Here is a 23939-nt window from a genome sequence, read left to right on the forward strand (position 1 = left end):
TGCCTAAGACTTTTGCACAGTATTATATGTGTGTGTGTGTGTGTGTGTGTGTGTGTGTAAAATTAACATGTGATTGTCAGTGTTGTCCATGTATTTTATAATAAAAGCTAGACTATATGACTTTACGAAATCTTAAAGGAAAAAATCCACACTGAATGACTTTCATATTAATCTTTATAATAAACATGTGATCATCAGTGGCATCCAAAATGTATTTTATAATAAAATTATAAAATTAAATGAGCTGACTTTGTAGTGTAAACTTCTCTCAGCCTCTTTTCACTTCAGCTAACAGTTTCTCACACACACACACACACACACACACACACACAACGCGTTGGCTTAGTAATTTTTTAAGCTCTGTCTCCCTCTAGAGGAATTCTCTCGAATTGCACCCCTCTCCTTTTTTCTTTTTTGAGCCACGTATCCCATGATGCATTGCTCCTCCAACGGCTTCAGTCAATTCAAGTAGCAGCGCACCGGCGGCGGTGTGTGTGCGTGTGTTTCAGCGTGAATGTGTGTGTTCTCTAGTTGTTATTGAGCTGCTTTTCGGGGACCTGTTGGTTGCGGAACGAGCCGGATCCCGAACCGACCCGAACCGGTGGGTAGAAGCGGTCGAAGAGCCGAGTTTTGGCCTCATGGTTCGGGATGTTTTCCGGCCTGTAACGGGAAGCAGAAGGTTTAGGCGCCAGAATCGTAGCTTCACTGAGACGGACAGCCAACAAACACAACAAACACGGCAGAAAATAAAAGAAAATCCCCGTTGAATGGATTTGGATTCTGGACGAAACGAATCAGGAGCGATGGGAGAATCGATGCAGCCGGCTACACCGAGTCGCCACGAGAAAAGCCTCGGATTATTAACCACCAAGTTTGTCACCCTGCTGCAAGAAGCCAAGGATGGAGTGCTGGACCTCAAAGCTGTAAGCGTGACGTTAGCTAGCTTAGCTTAGCTCCTCTTAGCTCCTCTTAGCTGTGTACTGTGTAGCTAGCATGGATGCTAACTCACTAATTAGCACGCTTGCTAACTCACTACCACCTCCCAGATTATTTCATTTAATAGCTTCCTTTACTCTCTCTCACACTTATTTATCTTTATCATTTTTCACACAGGAATGGTGGTCGAAATATTATTTGCGTAACGTAATATTTATTTCGCTTGTACGCAAACGTCACGGTTACAAAATACAGAGAGGAAAAAAAAACTTATTCTTGGCTGCGTTTCAAACGGCTGCGTGTTCCCTCGATATGCGCCCTACGTAGGCTACAAAAGAATGGCGCGCGCACACTATGTAGTGCCCTAGATGTGTTGTGTGAAGGCGTTTGGGATTCAGCCGGAAAGTTGGTCGCTTGATAGAGAGAGATGGAGAAAGAGTGAAAGAGAGAGAGAGAGATAGCGTGGAGGATTAAAAGTTTTAAAGAAAAGTCGTTTGAGAAAATTTAAAATTTTTCCATAAGAGTTTGTGCTAAAATGTTACAAAATTTAGTAGTTAAATCATTTAATCGAAAACATTTTAGTTGTTAATGTCATTATTTTTATTTTAATTGTTTTCCAAACAGAAGGTTTTTCAAAATTTTATCTTTTCCAAATACAAAAAATGGAAAAGATAAAATTCTCCAATAATTTCTTTGAAGAGAACTATAAAAAACACATTTCAGATTTTTATCAAAAAATTATTTAAACCTTTTTTTTCCCCCTTGTACCTGCCTTATGTGATTTGCGCATGCGCACTGGGTGGTAACGTGCATATGCACTCTGAAAGTGACTAAAAAAAAAAAACAATTAAAATGGCGGTGTGTTACTGCAAAGCTGCATTTAACAGGAGATGAAGTTGCAAGGAAATTCGCAGCTATGACCGCTTGGAGTAGCTTGTAGATGATCTTGATCATTACTCCATCATGAAAGAAGGGCAGACCCTCCGCCTGCGCTTCACACACACCACAAAAAAGAAAAGGGAAAAAAACAACACATGCATGTACACCTCAAACAGACAGATGTCATTGATCTTGTTGTGGTCTGTGCAGAAATAACCAGAGGGTCAGCTTTCACACGTAGTAGTCCGTTTATCGAGTGCGCCTCCGAGCGAAAGTGTTCCTGTTGGTTTAGTTTCACACTTCACAAGCGAAAAAAAAAACGCAGACGAGGAATGTGTGGGTCAGAAAACGTCCTCGTATAACTCTTTCTTTCACAGCGAGGGAAAAATATCGGCAAGCGTGTGTAGAAATCGCATAAGCTGTTTCGTATCCTGGGTTTATTTTTTATTTTCTCTTTATGGTTGTCGGTCCGAATCTCCAGAACACGTGACGTGTCTGTAGCGCTACAGCTCTGTCCTTTGGTTCTGTTCAGAAGCTCAAATCTGCAGAAAACTGCTGCAACACAAAACACACATCATGTTTAGTTCACGTCCGGCGGTCGATTCGAGTCGATTCAGAGTCGAATCGCTTTCGAGACTGCAGTCAGGAGTTCGCTTGGAAGCGGATTGAGAGAAACTCGCTCAGACGCTCTCGAGTGTGATTCTCGCCCGTCTAAAGAACCGCACCGAGGTCGAAAACACACCGCGGTTCTGTTCGAACACTGCTTATGTGAAAGCACGCTTAAAAATGTACAGCTCATTAACGTAAAACTTCAACTTAACTGCGATTTTAATAAAACAGTGTCGTCCGTGTAGGCAGACAAAAACTACCAAACCGCAAAAACGTTTTACAGATTCACGTATATTTACTGAAAAATGCGTAAAACATTACTGAAGTGATTTAGAGAGATTGTGAATAAATAACAAATACAAAAAATATTTTTGGAATATTTTCCCACTCGCTTGATTTTTTTCAGAATATGTCCTTTTTTTTAAAACACACAAACATCTCGTCTCCTTCTCGACTTAAACAGCATTTCTGTGCCTCTTTCTTCTGAGAGACACCAGCTGAAAAAATGACGACATGCGACAGCCGTCTGTGATAATTACGATTTCACGGTTACTCAGAAACACTTGATGTTTTTCCGCACTTTGACCAAACGCAAAGGGAGCAGTGTTACAGCATGAGGACTCGTTTTTTTCCCCTTCACGTCCTGCTGTGTATTATAGTTTCTCGCTCTCTTTCCCCCCCAGGCTGCTGATACGCTGGCCGTACGACAGAAGCGGCGGATATACGACATCACCAACGTTCTCGAGGGCATCGGGCTGATTGAGAAGAAATCAAAGAACAGCATTCAGTGGAAGTGAGTGAGACTCGTTCCCCGGTGAAGAAGTGGTTGAAACAAAAGCTTTTGTATGGAATGAAAAGCAGTGTGTCATGCTGTTATAAGAAAATAATCAACAGCAGGGCGGCTTGGTGAAGCACAATTACAGTTATGACTCAGAAGTTGATTATTTTCCAGTAATAGCATGCTCTGAAGTGTTTTATTCCTCTTATACCACAGCAATTTAAAAAGTTTCTAGGTTTACAGTTTTTATTTTTATTAAAGAACGACACATCATACATTTTTGTCCGTTTATAGATACTTTAAATGTAGTGGAACATCCGTGAGACAAGTTAGTTCCTGTTTTCACTTATGTTATAGCAGCTATAAACAGCCGTTCCCTCACCAACCTCTTTTTTTTCTCTCTTAAAGTTAATAATAAGAAAAAAAATACAAGTCCTCCCTCCTGAAGATTCTCCTGTTTCAGAAAGCTTAGTTACTTTACCTGTTACAAAGTGCTGACACTGGAGACTCCTTCCATAAATGTTAAGCAGAAATAAGCATCTCCTCACAGGAAAGTTCACGTATCAACAATTAAGTGTTTTAAAATCTGATTATGTGGAACATTTGCTGTATAAGTTCCTGTGTAAGCTCTTACTATAGACGTGAAAACGTATTAATATAAACCTGTGATTTGCAGCTGCACTGCTGTCAGAGCTGCTGTTCTAGAAAATTAATCAACACCTTCTGACCAATCAGAAAGGAGAATTAACCAGTGCTGCTTTTTTTAAATTGAACGTGTTGTCCTAGTAAAGGTTTGACTCGACGTCATCAGTTCAACTTCAAATCAGGACTGGTTTAACGCAGATCTTGCTGATTGTGTGTGTGTGTGTGTGTGTGTGTGTGTGTGTGTGTGTGTGTGTGTGTGTAGAGGTGTAGGTCCTGGATGCAACACACGGGAGATTGCTGATAAGCTGATAGATCTGAAGCTGGAGCTGGAAGATCTGGACAGAAGAGAACATGAGCTGGACCAGCAGAGGGTCTGGGTGCAGCAGAGCATCAAAAACGTGACTGACGACTCACAGAACAGCCCATATCCTTCCCTCGCTTTACCTCCAGCACGGAGATCGGTGCAGTCGGCCGTTCTCGCTTCTCACTTCTCACTTCTCATGTCGTTAAAACGTTAGGTTGTACTTTCACCTGGTTGTATCAGGCGTCTTGAGCAGAGGTAGTAAAAGCCAAGTTCTTTACTTAAACCTTTCATGCATAAATTATTTATACACATATCCAGATTCTTTCCTAGTTTCTCGCTCTTTTTAGTTATTTATTTATTTGTTTGTTTATTTATTTAAAATTGCATGATGTCTGAATTTTGGTTCTGTCTAAATATTACTTGTATTAAAAAGTAAATGAATTGTCTGTGAGTAAAAAAAAAAAAAAAAAAAGGCTAAAACTGCAGTATGCCTGAAATAATGATGATGACGATGATGATATTATTATTATTATTATTATTATTATTATTATTAATAATAATAATAATAATAATAACAGTAGTAGTAGTAATAATAATATTGACATTGGAAGATTTAATTTTTCACCTCTGAAATGTGTAATGTTGAAGACGAATATTTTAGAAAATATATCTTCCCAAAAAACAACCCCAGTTTAAAACAAACGAACAAAAAACTCACTGCAGCTAGTTTTTAAAAATCTGGCAGAATATTATATATTTTTTATATTATGTAGAAAGTTAGTAAATATTGATGACACATAGAGAGCTACAGGTTTCTGTTAATTTACAGTAATGCTCTCAAGTGACTTGGGGGTGATTTACATCTTATATTTTGCTCAAGCATTAAAAACAAGCCTTAAATTGACTGTCTGTAAGTGCGCATGAAAGGGTTAAGTCAAAGTGCGACTTCTCATCTATGAAGAGAAATATATCAAATAAATTCTCTGGTAAAAGTTGACGCACGGCGTCAGATTCTCAACTCTGGGAAAAGTAGAAACTCTTAATTTACGTACAGTATGAAAGTTAAAGTACCAGAAAGAAGAAAAAAAAATGCGCCTCAGCCTCATTTATCAAGCTGGATAAGAACAGATTTCTTCATAAATTGTTTGCAGGAGCGTTTACACAAGAAATGTGGCATTTGTGTAGGTTTTCATATGAGGACACGCACTAATGTGAACCTCGACTGATAGACTACAGCGATCGTATAATCGGTGATGAGTTACTGCAGATTTATATACGGATTACACCGTCAGGTTTAAATCAATTATTTATTCACACACACAAGTTTAATGAATGGTATGTGAAAGTTCATGTAGGTGGTTTCATGTTAATGACTGTTCTTTTGGGCCAAAATGCATTTTATTCTCATAAAACAAAAATTAATTTGAAAAAAATTTAAACGGCTTATGCTGTGCGCACGCAGTAACCATGGCAACACTCTTAACCACTCCCGGTTAACTAACTAGTCTAACTTCATCACCAGGTTAGATTAATTATCACTAATGCAGATGAAATAAAGATTCAGATGATGATGATGATGGTTATTTGACTTCGCTATAGCTTTGAACGTCTCATAAATGCAAAAATACCGTTAAATTTAGCTACATTGCAAAACTAGAATATTGGCAGTGAATTATTTTTGCTTCGACATGCCATAAATCTCCTCAGTCGCTCAATACAAAGCCTCATTTTTCACCAGCACTTTGTCATCCATGTTTGTTCTTCCTCACTTGCCCCTAATTTGCAATCTGATTGGTTGGGAGGTTTAAAACAAAAAACAAACAAACAAAAAAAAGCTGAGGAAAAACTCCCAAGTGTGAAAGCAGCCTTAAACGTGTTGTTGCTTTTGTTGCGTCCTTAACGAGACACACTCTGGCCTACGTGACGCATCAAGACCTCTGCAACTGCTTTAAAGGTAGGTCCTTTCTCTGTCATCTTTCATTAACACACACACACACACACACACACACACACACACACACACACACCTGGGATATCACCGTTATCACACGTATACTAACCACGCTGAGTCTAGATGCTCTGATTGTGGAATTGTATCATTAAAAAAAATACAGCTGAAAATTCTTTTTTTCTGAAATCTTCATTCAGGCACTGGTGTTTAGGATGCTTTTTATTTTTTATATATATATATATATTTTTTTTTTTTGAGTCACACTTTTAGCTTGCACTGTCCTCTTAACAGCTTTTTTCCCCGTTTTCTGCCTCTAGGTGACACTCTGCTAGCGATCCGAGCGCCTTCAGGCACGCAGCTGGAAGTGCCGATACCGGAGTCTGTAAGTGCTAGTCTTCTTTTCTCTAACTGCTCTTTTGGTTTCACTTTGAGGCACGTCTGCTTCCTCATCTCCCTCAGTGCGGCTCAGAGCGTCATCGACAGTTTTCTGGCCATACGTGATAACCAGTGGGTGGGCAGATTGCTAAATGTGGTTTAGTGTAGCCATGTTTTTGGCGTGGATCCACAAAATGCCTTCCTGAAAGTCTGTGAAATGTTCACAGTAGGTTTACATAGTATAAAATTATGCAATAATGATTGACTGTTTAAAAATGGGTGAAAATTAAAAGGGGAAAAAGTATTGTGAAATCTTTCTGCAAACACCACTTGAAGCTGATCAGGTAAAATAAAAGATCAGGTAAAATCAACACTGAGTGTCCGATCTGATCATACACCGTAACTCAGTATGAAACTGGAGCATCCCTGATGTCTGCTCTGCCCATTTAGTTGCTGATATTTTCCTGGTCATAATGAATTTTTTTTACTGTTTTAGGTTGTAAACGGACAAAAGAAGTATCAGATCCACTTGAAAAGTTCCTCAGGCCCTATCGATGTTCTCCTGGTGAATAAGGACCCGGCCAGCGCCTCTCCGGTCGTGTTACCTGTTCCCCCTCCGGAAGACATGCTCCAGAGTCTCCCAGCCTCCTCGGCGTCTGCGCCGTCTGCTCCTGTCACCGCCCCTACCACCAAACCTGCAGGCAACAGTACAACAAGTACAGCCGTTAACAACCAGAGGCCCACGAACACGTCTACTGCACCTGCTACAGGTTTCACAACAAGCTCTACACATCTCTCTCTCTCTTTAACCATTTCAGCTCATTCCAGTACACGCTCCTCTCTGAAAAATCGATAAACTGAAAACAAAATGTTCACAATTTTTTGGTTTATTTAGAAGTTTCATGTTGAATATGTCTAGGACAGTTTTCATTGTTACTGTTTAAGTTGGACATCTGAGCGTGTTATGCCGAGTGTGTGAAAAGATGCGCTTCATGTGTCTCAGAGGAAGCATACGGTAGCCTGCACCCTCCTGGGTTGGTAGTGGAGACCAAATTGGTGGAAGGAAATTGGCCAAGACTAAAGTAGGGAGGAAATTGTGGGAGGAAGTGGGGTTTTTTTTTTAGGGGGACTAGAATTTGCTACCGATGAATGTGTTGATTTGAATTTCTCAAAAACACTGCCACACTTCAGATGGTATTTTTCTATTATGGCTTCGAGCATCCTGTTGCGTCATGCCATCGCTGACAGAGCTGACAACTCGCCTGCTCTGTGTGTGAGTGTGTGTGTGAGTGTGTGAGTGTGTGTGTGAGTGTGTGTGTGAGTGTGTGTGTGAGTGAGTGTGTGAGTGAGTGTGTGAGTGAGTGTGTGAGTGAGTGTGTGAGTGAGTGTGTGAGTGAGTGTGTGAGTGAGTGTGTGAGTGAGTGTGTGAGTGAGTGTGTGTGTGAGTGTGTGTGTGAGTGTGTGTGTGAGTGTGTGTGTGAGTGTGTGTGTGAGTGTGTGAGTGAGTGTGTGAGTGAGTGTGTGAGTGAGTGTGTGAGTGAGTGTGTGAGTGAGTGTGTGAGTGAGTGTGTGTGTGTCGAGCGAAACAAGAGCAGGAGTTTTCGAATAATGTATCAATGTATAGAAAACTTAGACATGCATGCATGTAGATTAAAAAATGGTGCTTAAATTCAAGGTGATTTAACCCTTTCCAAACTCTTCCTAAACTTTGTGCTTAAATCCTTAGTTGGGAATTGGGAATACTGAACTGTTTGAGGAGTCAGTATTCAAAATCAGAATTTGGGTATTTGTCATGCCATACAGATAAATATGAAGAAGAGAAGCTACATCTGGCATTATTGTGATGCCAAGAGCAACGCTGCTGTTGTACATCTGGACAGAAAATAGTTTTGTGAGCCTGCAGTTTTCACTTTCATGCGAGGGACTGAATAAAATACATTTCCAGTAATGTCCAGGACAACAGTATTAAGACAGTGGACATCATTCAGATGCCTTGGCTTCCCAGCGCTGGACTCGAGCACCTCCTGGTTTTTTTTAAATCTTCTCTATCTGTGGTTTTGTCCTGTGACCGTTCTACATTCTCAGTGTGTGTGTGTGTCTTTCTGTGTGACAGAAGCCCCCAGCACTGCCCCCTCAGACACACCGGCCAATCAGAATCCAGCAGAGGACAGCCAGCAGCTTCAGTCTTCAGCCTCGTTGGACAGCAGCTCATCGCTTCCCGAGTCCTCGGCCGTCTTTGAACCAATCAAAGCGGATCCTTCAGAGTGTGAGTGTGCATCCTGTTTTTTTTTTTTTTTTTTAAACAGATGAATAAAAACCAAACCATGCTTAGTGTTTGTGGATTTGCTGAACTTGCTTTGTGGTCTTTTTTAATAGTTAAATTAACTTTTTTTTAAATTAATTTCTTTTTAGTGCTGGATCTCCCCAAAGAACTCTCAGAAATGTTTGATCCTACTAAAGGTAAGATTTTTCATCTTAGCCTGATACGTGACAGATTAGCATCCTATTTAAAAAAAAAAAAAAAAAAAAGGATTTGTACTGTGATTTACCATAATTTCAGAACAGTAATCACTCTGTTGGGGGAAAAATTCAGAAAGTCTGTGAAAATTCCCATTATTCCAACTGGAAAGCGATCACACTTTCCTTTTATTTAGTAGATAAAAATGACATTTCCTAGACAGTAACTATATAACACACGGGTTCCCAAGCTACAGGATCTCCATGTGGGTCACTTGGTTTACAAATGTGGTCGAGAGAGAAAATCCTAATCTTCTCTTCTGTTTATTCATTAATTTTACAAATTAATATTATAAATATCGAAGATGGATTTGTTTTGTGCTATTTTGAAATGTTACTGGGAATCACATTCAGACATTTAAATGAACATGATATTGTAGTCTTGTTCGCTACCCTGACATGCTGCACTAGCATAGTTCAGCAGAGTTTAAGCCATTGTCTGAGGACAAGTGTATTACATAGCTGGGGGGAAAAAATGTTTGGAAACCAGCCTTCAGGTCCAGAATGGATGTTTGACGAGATCAATCCGAATACAATCATTTTATAGACACGCCCACAACAAACCTTCCCATCCTCACAAATCATTGTGAGGAGACGTTGCATGTTTATAGAGCTGTAACACGGCTTTCGAGGCACATGAATGTCTAAGTGTGCTCGAAAGTGATAACATGACTGTCCTTGCTATTGCAAACTCTAATTGAACCACTGTAAGTGTTGTGGGCGGAGCTTTGTGTACATGGGAAATGGAAATGGGGTGGGATCAATGAGTAAAAATATATATATATATATATATATATATATATATATATATATATATATATATATCATTCAAATCTTATTCAGCTCCACGCATTTAACCATAAGAGACCTATTTTTCACAGATCTTACTTAACGTACCTTTAAGATGTAAAAATTTTGTAGCTGCTGTCATAGTACGAGATGATGGCAGTGGTGTTTATTTCTGTTTCCTGTTTTGTCTGCAGAAATCATGAGTGCAGATCTACTGGAAGAGCTCATGTCATCAGAAGGTAAAGCTGGCCATAAAGCAAGCCATCTGTACATAGTTTACTACTAATCATGAAGATGAATAACTGAAGCTTCAAACTTGTGAACGCTGCACTGAAGATGTGTGTACGCTTTATGTCAAGTATTTTATATTTAAACAATAAAATAGTAAGTTTCACTTTTTTCTCATCTTGAATTTAAAGGATTTAATTTAAAGGAAAGGAGATTATATCTGTTGACAGATTGAAAGAAAGTGTTTTTAGGAGATGGTTTTAAAGGTACACTAGATAATAATGCATCTGGTGGAAAATAATGTGTATTGCCTTAGTTACTGTGGAGTGTGTTACCTATTTTTTTTTTTTTCTTTTCAGTGAAAGTTTTCTTCTCATAAGCCTGAATCAGTCAGTTTTCTAATAAGAGAATCATTATGTGAAACAATTTCCAGCAGAAAGGGGAAAAAAAAATAGTGCGTCATGTGTTTCCATCAGGATTTCATATTTATCCTTATCACAAATTGCATGTTTTCCTGATGGTTTTCCTGAATTCTCCATTCTGTCGTCATCTGATGAGTGAATAAAAACAGAAGAGGGACAGAACCGGGATGATTAATAACAGCCAGTTTTTACAGGTTTTTTTTTGTCTGTGCAGTCTCCACAGCGATCCTAAAATAACAGTCCAGAAATAAACCACCTGGACACATAAGGTGTTATTAAAAAGTTGCGCTTTTTTTTCATTTAATTTTTTTCTTTTTAGCTTTACTTTATGTAGTTGTATCCTCCTCAGTCCAGCTGTCATCAATCCTTTATAAAATATTTTATATACCCATAAAAAAAATGTTTCTTTCAAGGTCAAACATTTTAGGGGATATTTTGTAAGTTATTTACCTTTTTTTATGCATTATGTATCTAATAATAAGATTTACCTAAATTTTTTCTATTTATCTATTTACGTTTTTATTTATTTATAAATTATTCAACTGATTTAGACTTAGAAATGTATGTATTTTTAAATACAACTTAAATAAATATTTCTTTTTATGATTGAATTTATTTACAAATTATGATTAAATGTTTTACTTTTTTTATTAATTATTATTTGTTTATTCTTCCTTCTCTTTAATGGAAATTCTACCCTGGGTACCTACATGTATAAACGACTGACATGTCCGCGTCCCTCGTTCTCACTCTCGCCCTTCCTCTTTTCTAGTTTTCTCTCCACTCCTCCGCCTCTCACCACCTCCGGGCGACCACGACTACATCTATAACCTGGACGAGACCGAGGGCCTGTGTGACCTTTTTGACGTCCCTATTGCCAACCTTTGACCTCCACACGCATGCGATGAGAGTAGCGTTACCTGTATTTAACAAAAGAAGCCCACTTTTTATTGAAAAGGTGTGGCTGCGTTTCAGATCCATGTGAATAAGCTGATTTTATGTGTGTATATAGAGTTGTACGTTTTATGTTTTGTTCTCGTTTCTCTTTTGTAATATCCTTTACCCAAAGCAGCGATCTACTGAAAAGTGGCACAGCAAGTTCCCCTGCCTCGCTCTGTGCCTGATACGAAGCTTCACCGATTTATTTTAACAGCCGTGCTTTTTAAACGCATTTGAACCCAACAACACGTGGAACTGGGATCCTGAGCCGGGATGAAGGCATTATTTTGCTACTTTGATCAAATACACAATCAGAAACACCAGCAGGAATACCAGCTCTAGTCCATGACCTGTTTTTTACTGTCCTCCTATCGATCTGTTGGTTTATAGAAGTGGATGTCAAGTTGCTTGCTTACAGAACATTTGCTTTTATCACACACACAGCTGTTTTCATCATGCTTGTCTTTCACGCAGTCTTAAAACATCTCCATATTGTAAAAGTACCACACAGTAAGTGAGAGAAATGCAGTGTAGATTTTGGGTTTGGTTTCAAATTTTCCAGCAAAAAGTATCGTGTTAAAGGAGCAGTTTGTAATTTTTGGAGGTGTCTCATTTAAATTCCAGACATGGGGGAAAAAAATGAACAGAAGCCTTAAATGAAGGAAACAAAACACAACGTCTGTTACATGGTACTAGTGCAAATCAGGTTTTATAAGGTATCTTATAATTATGATTATTACAGGTCAGGAAACAACTTTGAACATTACAAACTGCCTTTAAAGGAAAAATCCACCCTGAACAATTTACCAGTGTTTAGAATTAATTTGATAATCAGTGGCATCCAAACTTCTTTCGTGCGTATGGTCAGTTTTCCCTTTGGTTAGCGGTTTCCTACAGTACCCACAATTCTGTTCAACTACCTGCTGATTGTGGTGCAGTGGGATTTAGCACTTGCGTCATCTCTAGATAAAGAGAGCGATGCAGCAGCGCTGTAGTCCTTTAGTCTAGTTCTCTCACCTCTTCATCGGTACACTCGGCTCAAACAGATCAGCTTTTAGGTGCAGTGCATCCTGGGACTTGTAGTCCAGTGTTTGTCTCCACTACTTGTACGCCGAATTACTCATTAATATGACGTTTAACATGGCGGAGTAAGGAGTGAGAAACGAACCTCTTGCTCCTTTCTCCTATTAAACAACTCATGGAAGCTGTGCCAGTAATAAGAGTGTCCCTCTCTGAACTCATCACAGGAGTAACAACCCCGCACAGCAACAAGCACATCCCGGATATTTCAATATGAACACATTTAACATGTTTCAGGGTGAAGTTTTCCTTTGGGACCTGAATCGGGTCTGTGGTGCTTTTTCGGTTGTTTTGGGATGATGCGAGCTCCGTAGTGTTTTACCGTTTCAGGTTGCGTCTGCATTTACTCATGTCACAAATGCTTCTATTCAATGCGGCTGAAGGTCAGTGGTCTTGTTCAAGGACTCATCAGTGTCCCAGCAGTTCGTCTCGCAAGCTTTTTGTCCACTACTCCACTGTGGATTGAGATCAGTCATCGCCCCCCGCCCTATAAGCATATTTGTATATTCATTTAATTGTTGCTTAACTGGACAGAACCTTATACGTTCACTTTTAACCCTGAACTAACTGCTGGTTTTTAATATATGTCTGTCAGAATTTACATCAACTGTGTAATTTAAGCTGTTAACTCTGCCGACACACAGCTGTCACTCCTCTGAAACCTTTTTTTTTTTTTTTTGGCAATGTGTTTAACCCCTTGTTCCTTCTGTTATGTCCAGTTCTATAGTCCCTCCATCTGTTATTCATTTACATGTATGTATATGTATTTCCACTCATCGTAGCTAAAATAAGTTTGTACTGTTTGTATATGAGCATGACTATGTAAAGAAGGAAATCTACTCAGCACCACATCGACATCATCTACATCTGTAAACAGTTGATCACGTCTCCTCTGGAACATAATTGTTCCCTATTTTTAAAAAATGTATTGCTTTTAGCTGAAGGATATTTTTATGGTTGTACACCATCATTATTTTTGTACAGGCTAGTTAGACAGATGAATATGGTATGCACAAAGCAGACTTCTTTTCTCCGATGATGACCACACGGTCATCTCCATATTCGCACTTTACGACAGTACGATCACTCGGGTTTCATTCGTCCACGCCTTTCTGCTGGACGGAGAGCTTCAGTTCAGGTCCAGGGAAATGTTATAACCTTCACTCTTCTGTCTCAATGCCATCCGCTGAGGTTATTTGTAACGGAGTAGCCTGCCAGAATGGCTATCTGTGAAAGGAATAAATGACAACAGTTTTGTAACACTGGTGTGTTTTAATGAGTCAGTGTGCTCCAGGGTTTCACTCCTTTTTCTTTGTTCAGCTGAGTGGTTCTCACTTTATAGCAGGATATGACTCAACCACCTGAACATCCACACACTGATACAGGGCAAAGCAGACTGAGAGGCCAACACTGCATTTCCAGCCCACTTTCAGAATAAAACACTGGGGAATGTGCTGTTGTAGGAAAACGTGGTAGGCTATGATGCGATGAAGTGAAGTTACTGTTACCGTCCCAAAGTAGGTTATTTTTCTTATAACAGCTCATTCCAAAGTGATTTTTATTCCTCTTACACCACATCACTTCACTATGTTAAAGATTTCATATCTATATAAAGAATATATATATATATATAGAGAGAGAGAGAGCATGTATGTGATAGATATGGATATATATCTTTAAAATGAAAGACACAAATATAGATATAGAGAGTCTGTGTGAGATAGATAGATAGATATGGATATATATCTTTAAAATGATAGAAATATATATAGAGAAAGAGAGAGTGTGATAGATAGATAGAGATGGATATATATCTTTAAAATGATAGACAGAAATATATATATATAGAGAGAGAAAGAGAGTGTGATAGATAGATAGATATCTTTAAAATGATAGAAAGAAATATATATATATAGAGAGAGAGAGAGAAAGAGAGTGTGATAGATAGATAGATAGATAGATAGATAGATAGATAGATATCTTTAAAATGATAGACAGAAATATATATATAGAGAGAGAGAAAGAGTGTGATAGATAGATAGATAGATATCTTTAAAATGATAGACAGAAATATATATAGAGAGAAAGATAGATAGATAGATAGATAGATAGATAGATAGATAGATAGACAGATAGATAGATAGATAGATAGATAGATAGATAGATAGATAGATATCTTTAAAATGATAGACAGATTGGTCCCAGTGAAAAATCTAAATATATCAGTTCAAAAGTTTGCATCATGTTTGTTTTGCCTTTATAACAGGGGTGTGTAAACTTTTGCACAGATTGCTAAATGAAGGAGAACTGGTTTCACCTAAGACAGGAACTCCAGCTCCACTTCCTGTTCCTCAGAGCACTTTCCCCTAAATATGTTACACTTCAGTATTCATAGTGAACTACCATACACGTTACATAATGTTTCTGAAACTTTAGCACTTCACACAAAAGCCTGAAGGCAAAAAGCTCAACTTTGAGCTGAATTTCAGAGACTTTGGGATGTGTTTGGTTTCTGCTGTTCTCCTGAGAAGCCTGTAAACTCTGAAATGGCTGATCACTCCAGGCGTGGTTCCAAACCGCACACTTCTGTACTAAATAGTATGTCAAAAATAGTACGCTGCTCATAGGTTGTTAGTGACTGCGTACTAGTTTTAACATACTCTTTAGTACAGAAGTGTGCGGTTTGGGACGCAGCCCGGGTCTCCTTCCTTTAGCAGCGGGAGGGACGCTGTTCAACCCGGAACTGGGAATGTCGACAAGGCGGAAGCTCAAATATCTCCCTACTTCCTGTCTAGGCGCACTACATAGGGGCTGTAAATAACGGCAGATGAGCCCTACCTAGTGCACTTCGTGTGGTCATGGGAGCCTTTTGGCATTGTGTCTAAACCCGATTCTTACTCTGAAACTTGAAAGTACTGTTATAACACGTACGAGGCGTTCTGCAATCTGGAAAAAACTTTTTCTTTTAAAGGATCAGGAGCTCTAATGTGCAAAGTTTTGTCTGTCAGCAGGTAAGAAACACGTTTAGACAAGTTTAGCACTCATTTTTATTGAAGTTAACTCACTTGTGCTTGTTGCAGTCGGTTGAGATTTGCGCCACACGATTCACAGAAAAAAGATGAAAATCAATTCTGGGTTTGTTTGATAGTTTCTAAGTTTTTTCCCCCCAGTAGATTTCATAACTTTCAGTGAAGAATGAGACAATGGCACACTTTTACCAACACCCCTGCTTATCATGATTGCATGTGTTTATTTCACAGTGCATGAAATAGCCTATAATAATACTGTTATTTATTATTATGAATTAGATTATATTATAGATGACATAATAAAAATGACATGATCTTTAGTTCCGGGTCTGTTTTTCTAAACCATTTCCTACTTTGCTTGACTTTTCGATGAACTAATTGCCAGTTACAAGAAGTGTGTCATGTTCCTGCTGCATAATTATGTGATATGAATACATGATACAGATCCACTCAGATAAATCTCTGTAGTCTAGCACAGTAATTATTTCACCTTCCTTACTTCAGTTCCAGCCCCAAATTAACACACTCCTGCTTCCAAGTGAGACTGATCAGGAGAGATCAGGTATGATCTCCTGTGTATTCAGGAGTGATCAGATGTGTCCAGGAGTGAGCAGGTGTGATCTGGTATGATCAGGTGCGATCAGGTGTGTTCAGGAGTGATCGGGTGTGATCAGGTGTATTCAGCAGTGATCAGGGTTGATCAGGTGTGTCCAGGTGTGATCAGATGTGTTCAGGAGTGTTCAGGAGTGATCAAGAGTGATCCGGTATGATCAGGTGCGATCAGGTGTGATCAGGTGTGTCCAGGTGTGATCAGATGTGTTCAGGAGTGTTCAGGAGTGATCAAGAGTGATCCGGTATGATCAGGTGCGATCAGGTGTGATCAGGTGTGTTCAGGAGTGATCAGGTGTGATCATGAGTGATCAGGGGTGTTCAGGAGCTAAGATTAAAGACATGGATCTAAAGAGGATTCATTTTTGGCATCCAGATCTGATTATTCTCTGTTAACAAATCCAAAAATTTTATTCTCTGATAAAAATCCAGAAAGCTCATAATAATCCAGACAGAATGGTATGAAGAAGTGAGAACTGAGGCTGGGGCTGACTTCTTTCTAACCCAGACTGTAGACTCAAGCAGCCCAGATGGTCCATCATTGACGGTCATATCAGGCTTTTATTACACACAGTGACCCTCCTTCTAAGATCGGATTTCTATTTGCTGACACGTCCATAACACGTCAACAACAGTGATTGAGAAGACGCATGTGAAATGTTGAACGTGAATGAAGTGAATTATTTACTCCATAATCTTTTTCCCCCAAGATTGCCTTTGGAGGAGAAACTATATATAGCTAGACTAAGCACACACTGTCCAATCAATGCTCAAATTACACAAAATGACAGATGACACATCAGTATGTTTAATGTCTTTTTTCTTTTAAAGGGTTAAAATGTTTCTTTTTATCGTGTATGGTTTTCAGAGAATTAAATAGTGGAGAAAATGCTGTGAAATCTAAATAATGAAATAATGTACCCTAGAATGGTGTGGAATACCCACAATGCATTCCCACTGTATTCCCACAATGCATTTTGCTGCAAGAAATAGGGAGTATTCTAGGCACAAGGTAGGTTAGTTCAAAGCCTGCTGCAATGCATTGTGGGGTTTCAGGAGTCTGATTTCAGGTATGAATTAGAAAATTAGCAATACTTCTGGTGCACCACATAGTGAACACGGGTCAGTTTCGGACGTAGGGCCTGCCTTGAAGTGTCCTGTGGGTTCTCTGCATCCTCAAGGCATTATGGGACTTCAGAAGAGAGATGGATACCTACTTCCTGTTCCACAAGTCAGTTAGTCAACTCTGATTGCTATTATTGTGAAATGGCAGTGTCTAGGAGCAACAACAGATTAGCCATGAAGAGGTAGATCACACAAACTCACTGAGCAGGGCTGCTGAGGGTTGAAGCGCATAGCGTGTAAAAATCGCCTATCCTCTGACGTGCTCACTACAGAGTTCCAAACTGCCTCTGGAGGCTGTTTCGAGCTTCATGAAATGGGTTTCCATGGCCGAGAAGCTGCACACAAGCCTAAGATCACTATGTGCAATGCCATGTGTCGACTGGAGTGGTGTAAAGCGCCACCACTGGACTCTGGAGGTGTGGAAACATGTTCTCCGGAGTGATGATCATGCTTCACTATCTGGCAGTTTGATGGATGAATCTGGGCTTGGTGGATGCCAGGAGAACGCTACCTACCGTATTGCAGAGTTCCAGCAGTAGTTTGGTGGAGGAGGGTGGAGGGTAATGTTAATGTTATAGCATACAAAGACATTTTAGACAGTTGTACATGTCCAAGTTTGGGGAAGAGCCTTCTCTGTTCCAGCATGGCAGTGCCTCTGTGTGCAAAGTGAGGTCCATAAAGACATGGTTTGACGAGTTTGGTGTGGATTAACTCCAGTGGCCTGCACAGAGCCCTGACCTCAACCCCACTGAACACCTTATGGAAGAACTGGAACGTTGATTGCAAGGCAGGCCTCCTCGACCTCACTAATGCTCTTTCGGCTGAATGAACACAAGTTCCCAAAGACACTCTCCAAAATCTTGTAGGAAGCCTTCCCAGAAGAGTGCAGGCTGTTAGAGATGCAATAAAACTCCATATTAATGCCCATGGTTTTGGAATGAGATGTCCAATAAGCTCATGTAGGTGTGATGGTCAGGTGTCCACATATCTTTGGTCATATATTGTATGTTAAAATATAATCCCTTTTTTCTGCTTTTCTTTGTTAAATATGTTATTTTGGGGGATTTTTAAAAGGCACCATTACTGTTTTACTGGAAGTAAAATTATAAATTGATGCATATTGAGTACCATAGAAATATCTTCACGCCTCGTGATATGATATTTTTGTCATATCACCCACCTGTACTTCAGACGTAGTGCACTATATAGTAGTGATGAGTCTTTTGTGCATCTCTGAGATGGCTCTTTTAGGGGAATGTTTCGAGCCGGCCCGCATATACGAGCTGATTTTTAAAAACATTTTTTCGTTTTGTACATAAGGAATATGTCATTACTCATTTATCTTCATTTACATTCATTTATCTTCAGACAACTTAACTTCTTCCTTAGAAACCTCTTTCTGACATCCAAGCTGCGTGTGTTTGACTCTCAGCAGTGTGTATGGGAAGTGATCATATATCAGGATAAATGGAAATAAATCTTCTTAATCTCTTGATTCAAACCACAACAGAACAATAACAATGCTGCCTTTGTTAACACAGATTTGTGGTGACTTGGTGATTTAGGCCAACATTTTATAAAATTTAATTACATTTTATAAAATGCAGTTTCAACATGCAATTTCAGCCAACGGAGAACAATCCTTGGCAACAAAGTCACAAACTGTCCAGTTTAGACACACATGGGAATGAGCCGTTTAGGAGCTGGAAGAGTCGACTCTTATTGGTGAGCTGAATCAGATGAACTGATTCAGTGAAAAAAGACTGGGATTTTCCATCACTAATATATAGTTATAATATACAGTTTTATATGTATATATAGTGTGCTATATACAAATATGCCAACTTGAACACTACCATCATTTGGAGACTAACCTGCTGCAATGCATTGTGGGATTTGAGGAGAATTGGATTTATAAAATGGCAGAACTCCCTAGTATGTGAACAGGATGTGGCATATGGTGACTCCTGGTGATCGTTGGGCTATAGATACTGAGATGAATGTATATAAGTTGACCATGAAAAAGAAATGAACTCTCAGTTTGTGTGTGTGTGTGTGTGTGTGTGTGTGCATGTGGGGTCAGGGACAGGCTGGTGGTGTTTAGTCCACACGCACACATGTAATAGAGGCAAAGAAACCATGTTTCCGTGGTTTCAAATAGCGTGAAAGATGTTGCAGTCAGCATGTGCAGCACAGCTGAGAGTTGTGCGTGTGTGCGCATGTTTGTGCGTGTGCGCGTTCAGACGTAAAATCACAGAGACATCCCAACAACCACTCAATCTCTTTCTTTCTTTCTTTCTTTCTTGATGTCTTTCTGTTTCTCTCTCTTGTTCTCTCTCTCTTTCTCCCCTTTCTGTCTTTCTTTGCATATGTGTTTCTCTCTCACTCACTTTCTCTTTGTCTTGCTGCCTCTCTCTCCCTCTCTCTCTGTAGTGTGTGTGTGTGTGTGTGTGGATAGATGGATTTGGGTGGATGAGTGTGTCTCAGGGTTGGGAGCTTGCAGGAACATGATAGGAATGAAGTGGAATGAGGCCTGAGAAAAATAAACTCATGGCTCTGAGCCTCTCTCTCTGTCTCTCTCTGTCTCTCTCTCTCTCTCTCTCTCTCTCTCTGTCTCTCTCTGTCTCTCTCTCTCTCTCTCTGATCTAAGTGCAGTGAAACAGCTAAATATCTAAATCTCAGGAGAATTGCAGAGCGGATTAATATGTTTTTCTGTTTTGTTTCTGCACCAGTGTTGACTTTAGTTTTCCTCGCTGTGTGTGTAATGGATTTGGGTGGCTGACATGAGAATATGACTTGGCTGTTCATCTGTTATTCTCATATCTGCTCTCAGGAGCCAAATCAGTTGATCTCTTCAGTAATGCAGTTTTGTGACTAAATACAGTACATGCTAGACAACAGTTTAGGTGTGCCACTTCAGTGATTATTCCTCTGGCTCTGCCTCTGAACCACGCTGAACCACGCCCACTACTGCTACAGCCCTGAAATTAGTGAGAACGTCTAGGAATAGAAGTATTAATTGTTTAATTATTTTGTAATAATGTTATAAATAGAAGAAATATTAGATAAATTCTCATATATAAAACATGTTTAACTCACTCTGTCAAGTGGATAAATGTAAATGTCTGAAATATGTGACTGGTTACAGCTGCAACAGATGTTGGTGAGGTTAAATACAATCAGGCAGTTACCGCTCACACACACACACACACACACACACACACACACTTACTTCCTTCTCTAATGGGAGTCTCAGAGAGAACAGTGAGCCTGGAGCTGCGTGTTACTCGTCCTGTTTGCACACATGGAAGCACTTGAGTCTGTTAAACAATTCAGCTGGAGCTTCTGTTGATAAAAACCTCAGCTGGGTGCGTGTGTGTGCGCGTGTGTGCGCGCGTGTGTGTGGGTGTGCGTGTGTGTTTGACAATGTGAAAGCTTGTATGCCATATACAGTATCTCTTAGATTAGGTTTATAGGTTTGCCATGTACAGAATTCAGATACGCTGAGCTCACAAGTTCTCCTTAAAAAGAGGAAGGTGCAAAGTCATTATGAAAAAAGGAGTGTACTGACAATGCGTTCCTCTCTGGTAACGTACACTGTGTATCCGTATTTCAGTTTCAGCATGCTTCATTGCAGTGGTTCTTAAAGTTTTTTTTAGAATTAGAATATTCATAATATAATATATAATATAATATGATATAATATAATATAAAAATATTTGGTCGAAGCAGATTTACTAAACTAACAACATTATAAATGGCACATTTGAATGAATAACTATGAGAATGTGAAAATATAAAATAAAGATTTGAACTTGCACTTGCACTTTCCTTAAAAATCCTTTAATTTACAAAGAAGAATAAATTGTTTTAAATGTATTGAGAGCACTAAAAAAAGAATTTATAAATATGCATGATATGGAAATTTGAAACTCCCCCAATTGCCCTTCTGTCATCCCAGATTGACAAAATGGCTGTTATATTATAATGTTACCGTAACAGACAGAATTTTGTCGAGTTATCTAGCTAGGTTGCTTATCACGCAGATTTTGTGGCTATGTTGTTATCCTGTAGTCCTTTTTCTGATACTACAGCTCTGTTGAATTCTCGAATCTGATCAGTCAGAAGGTGTTGATTGATTTTCTCTAACAGTAGCTCTGAAAGTAGTTCCAGCTGTAATTCACCTCACAGGCTTATATTAACACACTCATGGTAATACGTTATGTAGTAACAGTTTACACGGGGACTTGTATGGTAGACGCTCCACATGAACAGATTTTAAAAAGAAAATGGCGAATGATGGTTGATATGGTGAGGTTTTCTGTAACATTTATGGAAGGAGTCTCCAGTGTCAGCGCTTTGTAACAGTCAGAGGTAAAGCTGTAATTTTTAGTTTGTTTACATGGGAAGGTCTTCAGGACAGAGGAGTTTACGCTTTGTGGTTTCTCAGTAACATTACAAACTGCATTTTTTTGTCTTAACCTAACTTTAATAAAAAAAAAAAAGAGAGGTTGTTTATAGGTGCTATAACGTTTCATGAACAGTCCACGACATTAAATGTAACTATAAATGGATAAAACATAAGACATGTCATCGTTTAATAAATGAAAAATGTAATTGTTGGCAAATTGCTATGGTGTAAGAGGAATAAAACACTTGCTTGGGAGATGCTGTTATAGAAAAAATAATCAACTTGGGGGTGGCAATGGTTACTCCACTTCATTGCATCACCCCATTGTTGATTATTTTCTTATAACAGCATGCCTCCAAGTGTTTTAGTCCTCACATATTGGATGTTATAGAGTTTGACATCACAAATTGAGGTAATGTGCAATCCTCATTGAATGAGTGAGTAAGTATGGAGTTCAGGATTGTTTTAAAGAATAATACACTAAGAAGCACTCTGTAAAACATAAATCTCTTCCTGTACTATTTTTCTCTCTTTTTCAGCGTTTCAGGAGGACAGGCATCCGCGTATCAAAATGCCGCAGCAGAAGGACATAGTGAAGATTGCTATTCAGATGCCAGGGGCGTACCCTCAGCTCATTCAGCTGGATCAGGTGAGGCCAGGCGTGATGTTCACACTCACTGTGTCTGACTGATACAGCAGCTGCGGAAACTTGATGGAAAAATGCGTCTGAGCTGTAGAAGCACGTTCTACATGTCTGTATTTGGTCGTCGTTGTTGTGGAATTTTCCTGATTGCTCCAGGCTTCAGGTCGGCCCCGTCTCCATCTGGCCTCACCTGATTGGAATGGGGAAGTGGTGTTACTGCATCAAAGTGCTGTTTCCCTAACAGCTCTGAGAATGTGTGTTACTCATTTGAAGTGAAAACTGGAGAAAATTTCAGAGTAGCAATGTGTGAGTGAAATGATGAGTGTTAGAAGTACGTGCACATGGTTGAAAGAAAACGTAGCTGCTGCTGGTCAGTGCTTTCCTCCTCCTGAGGCTGTAAAGACTTGGAACTGTACAACCCGATATCATGCTTTCTTAGTATATCAGCGTGTAAATGCCTTATCTTAAGCTTCTACATGAATAAGCCAATAAATTCACCAACAAAGTTGGTCGGCTTGGTTGTTTCCTTACAGAATACCTTTTAGTTACCCTGCTATACAGATCAATCACACCACAATGTAATGTACAATATTTCAACGTTAGCGTTTTTGTTTGGTATATTCTCTAATGATAACTAGTATTATTTAGAGTTATTCTCTATTTTAGCTAGTTTTTTTGGCAGTATTCTCTAACTTAGCTCTAGCATAATTAGCTAGTTTTAGAGTCATTATTGATGTTAGCTAGCTAGATGTTCTCAAACTTTAGCTAGTGTGGTTTGGAGGTATTTTGTAACATTACCTAGTTATATATGTATTTTTTTTTTGGGAATACTCTTTAGCTAGTTTGATTTGGAGATATTGTGTAGCTTTAGTTAGTGAGGTTTTGTAATATTCTCTAGCTTAGTTTAGGTTGGAGTTATTGTGTAAAGTTTGCTAGTTAGTTTTATTTGGGAATACTCTCTAACTTTAGCTAGTTTGGTTTGGTAATATTCTCTGACTTTAGCTAGTTTAGGTTTGGAATTATTGTGTAAGGTTAGCTAGTAAGTTTTGTGTGCAAATACTCCCTAAATTTAGCTATTTTGGTTTTGTACTATTCACCAACTTTAGCTAGTTTAGGTTGTTGTTAGTTTTGTTTTGGAATGTTCTCAAATGTTAGATAGTCTGGTTTGGTAATATTCTATAACTTTAGCTAGTTTGTTATGGAGTTACTTTAACTTTTTGTAACTTTAGTTAGTGTGGTTTTGTAATATTCTCCAGCTAGTTTAGGTTTGAGTTATTGTGTAATGTTAGTTTTCTGTGGGAATACTCTCTAGCTAGTGTGGCTTGGAATTATTGTGTAACATTAGCTAGTTATTTTTGTTGGGAAATACTCCCTAACTTCAGCTAGTTTGGTTTTGTAATATTCTTTAACTTTATCTACTTTGTTTGAAGTTATTGTCTAACGTTAGCTAGTTAGTTTTGTTTGGAGATGTTCTTTAGTGTTAATTAGTTTGATTGGGGGATGTTCTCTAATATTAGGTAGTTAGTTTTGTTTGGCGCTACTCTATCTTTAGCTAGTGTGGTTTGTTAACATTCTCTAACTTTAGCTAATCTGTTTGAAATTATCCTCCAACGGTAGCTAGTAGCATTGTGGAGATATTCTTTAGCATTGGCAAATTTTGGTTAGGGTTG

At 38.9% G+C, this 23939-nt stretch overlaps 2 protein-coding genes across 2 annotated transcripts in view; both read left to right on the plus strand.

Annotated features, from left to right (window-relative positions):
* The first annotated feature begins 423 nt into the window (after positions 1-423).
* Positions 424-13712, plus strand: e2f4 (E2F transcription factor 4). The gene is made up of 10 exons (XM_026946612.3): positions 424-923; positions 3108-3217; positions 4110-4271; positions 6062-6105; positions 6420-6484; positions 6974-7247; positions 8591-8743; positions 8890-8937; positions 9978-10022; positions 11206-13712. The coding sequence occupies exons 1-10, from the start codon at positions 768-770 to the stop codon at positions 11319-11321; spliced, it is 1173 nt and encodes a 390-aa protein (XP_026802413.1). The 5' UTR covers positions 424-767; the 3' UTR covers positions 11322-13712.
* A 1531-nt stretch (positions 13713-15243) lies between these two features.
* The window catches only part of elmo3 (engulfment and cell motility 3), a 39148-nt gene continuing 30452 nt past the window's right edge, over positions 15244-23939 (plus strand). Inside the window, exons 1-2 of the mRNA XM_026946614.3 lie at positions 15244-15463; positions 22166-22275. Coding sequence (XP_026802415.2) covers positions 22198-22275 — 78 coding nt within the window. The 5' untranslated portion in view covers positions 15244-15463; positions 22166-22197. The remainder of the gene's footprint in view (positions 15464-22165; positions 22276-23939) is intronic.

This window comes from Pangasianodon hypophthalmus, chromosome 7 (genome assembly GCF_027358585.1).
Source record: "Pangasianodon hypophthalmus isolate fPanHyp1 chromosome 7, fPanHyp1.pri, whole genome shotgun sequence".
NCBI classification, from domain to species: Eukaryota; Metazoa; Chordata; class Actinopteri; order Siluriformes; family Pangasiidae; genus Pangasianodon; species Pangasianodon hypophthalmus.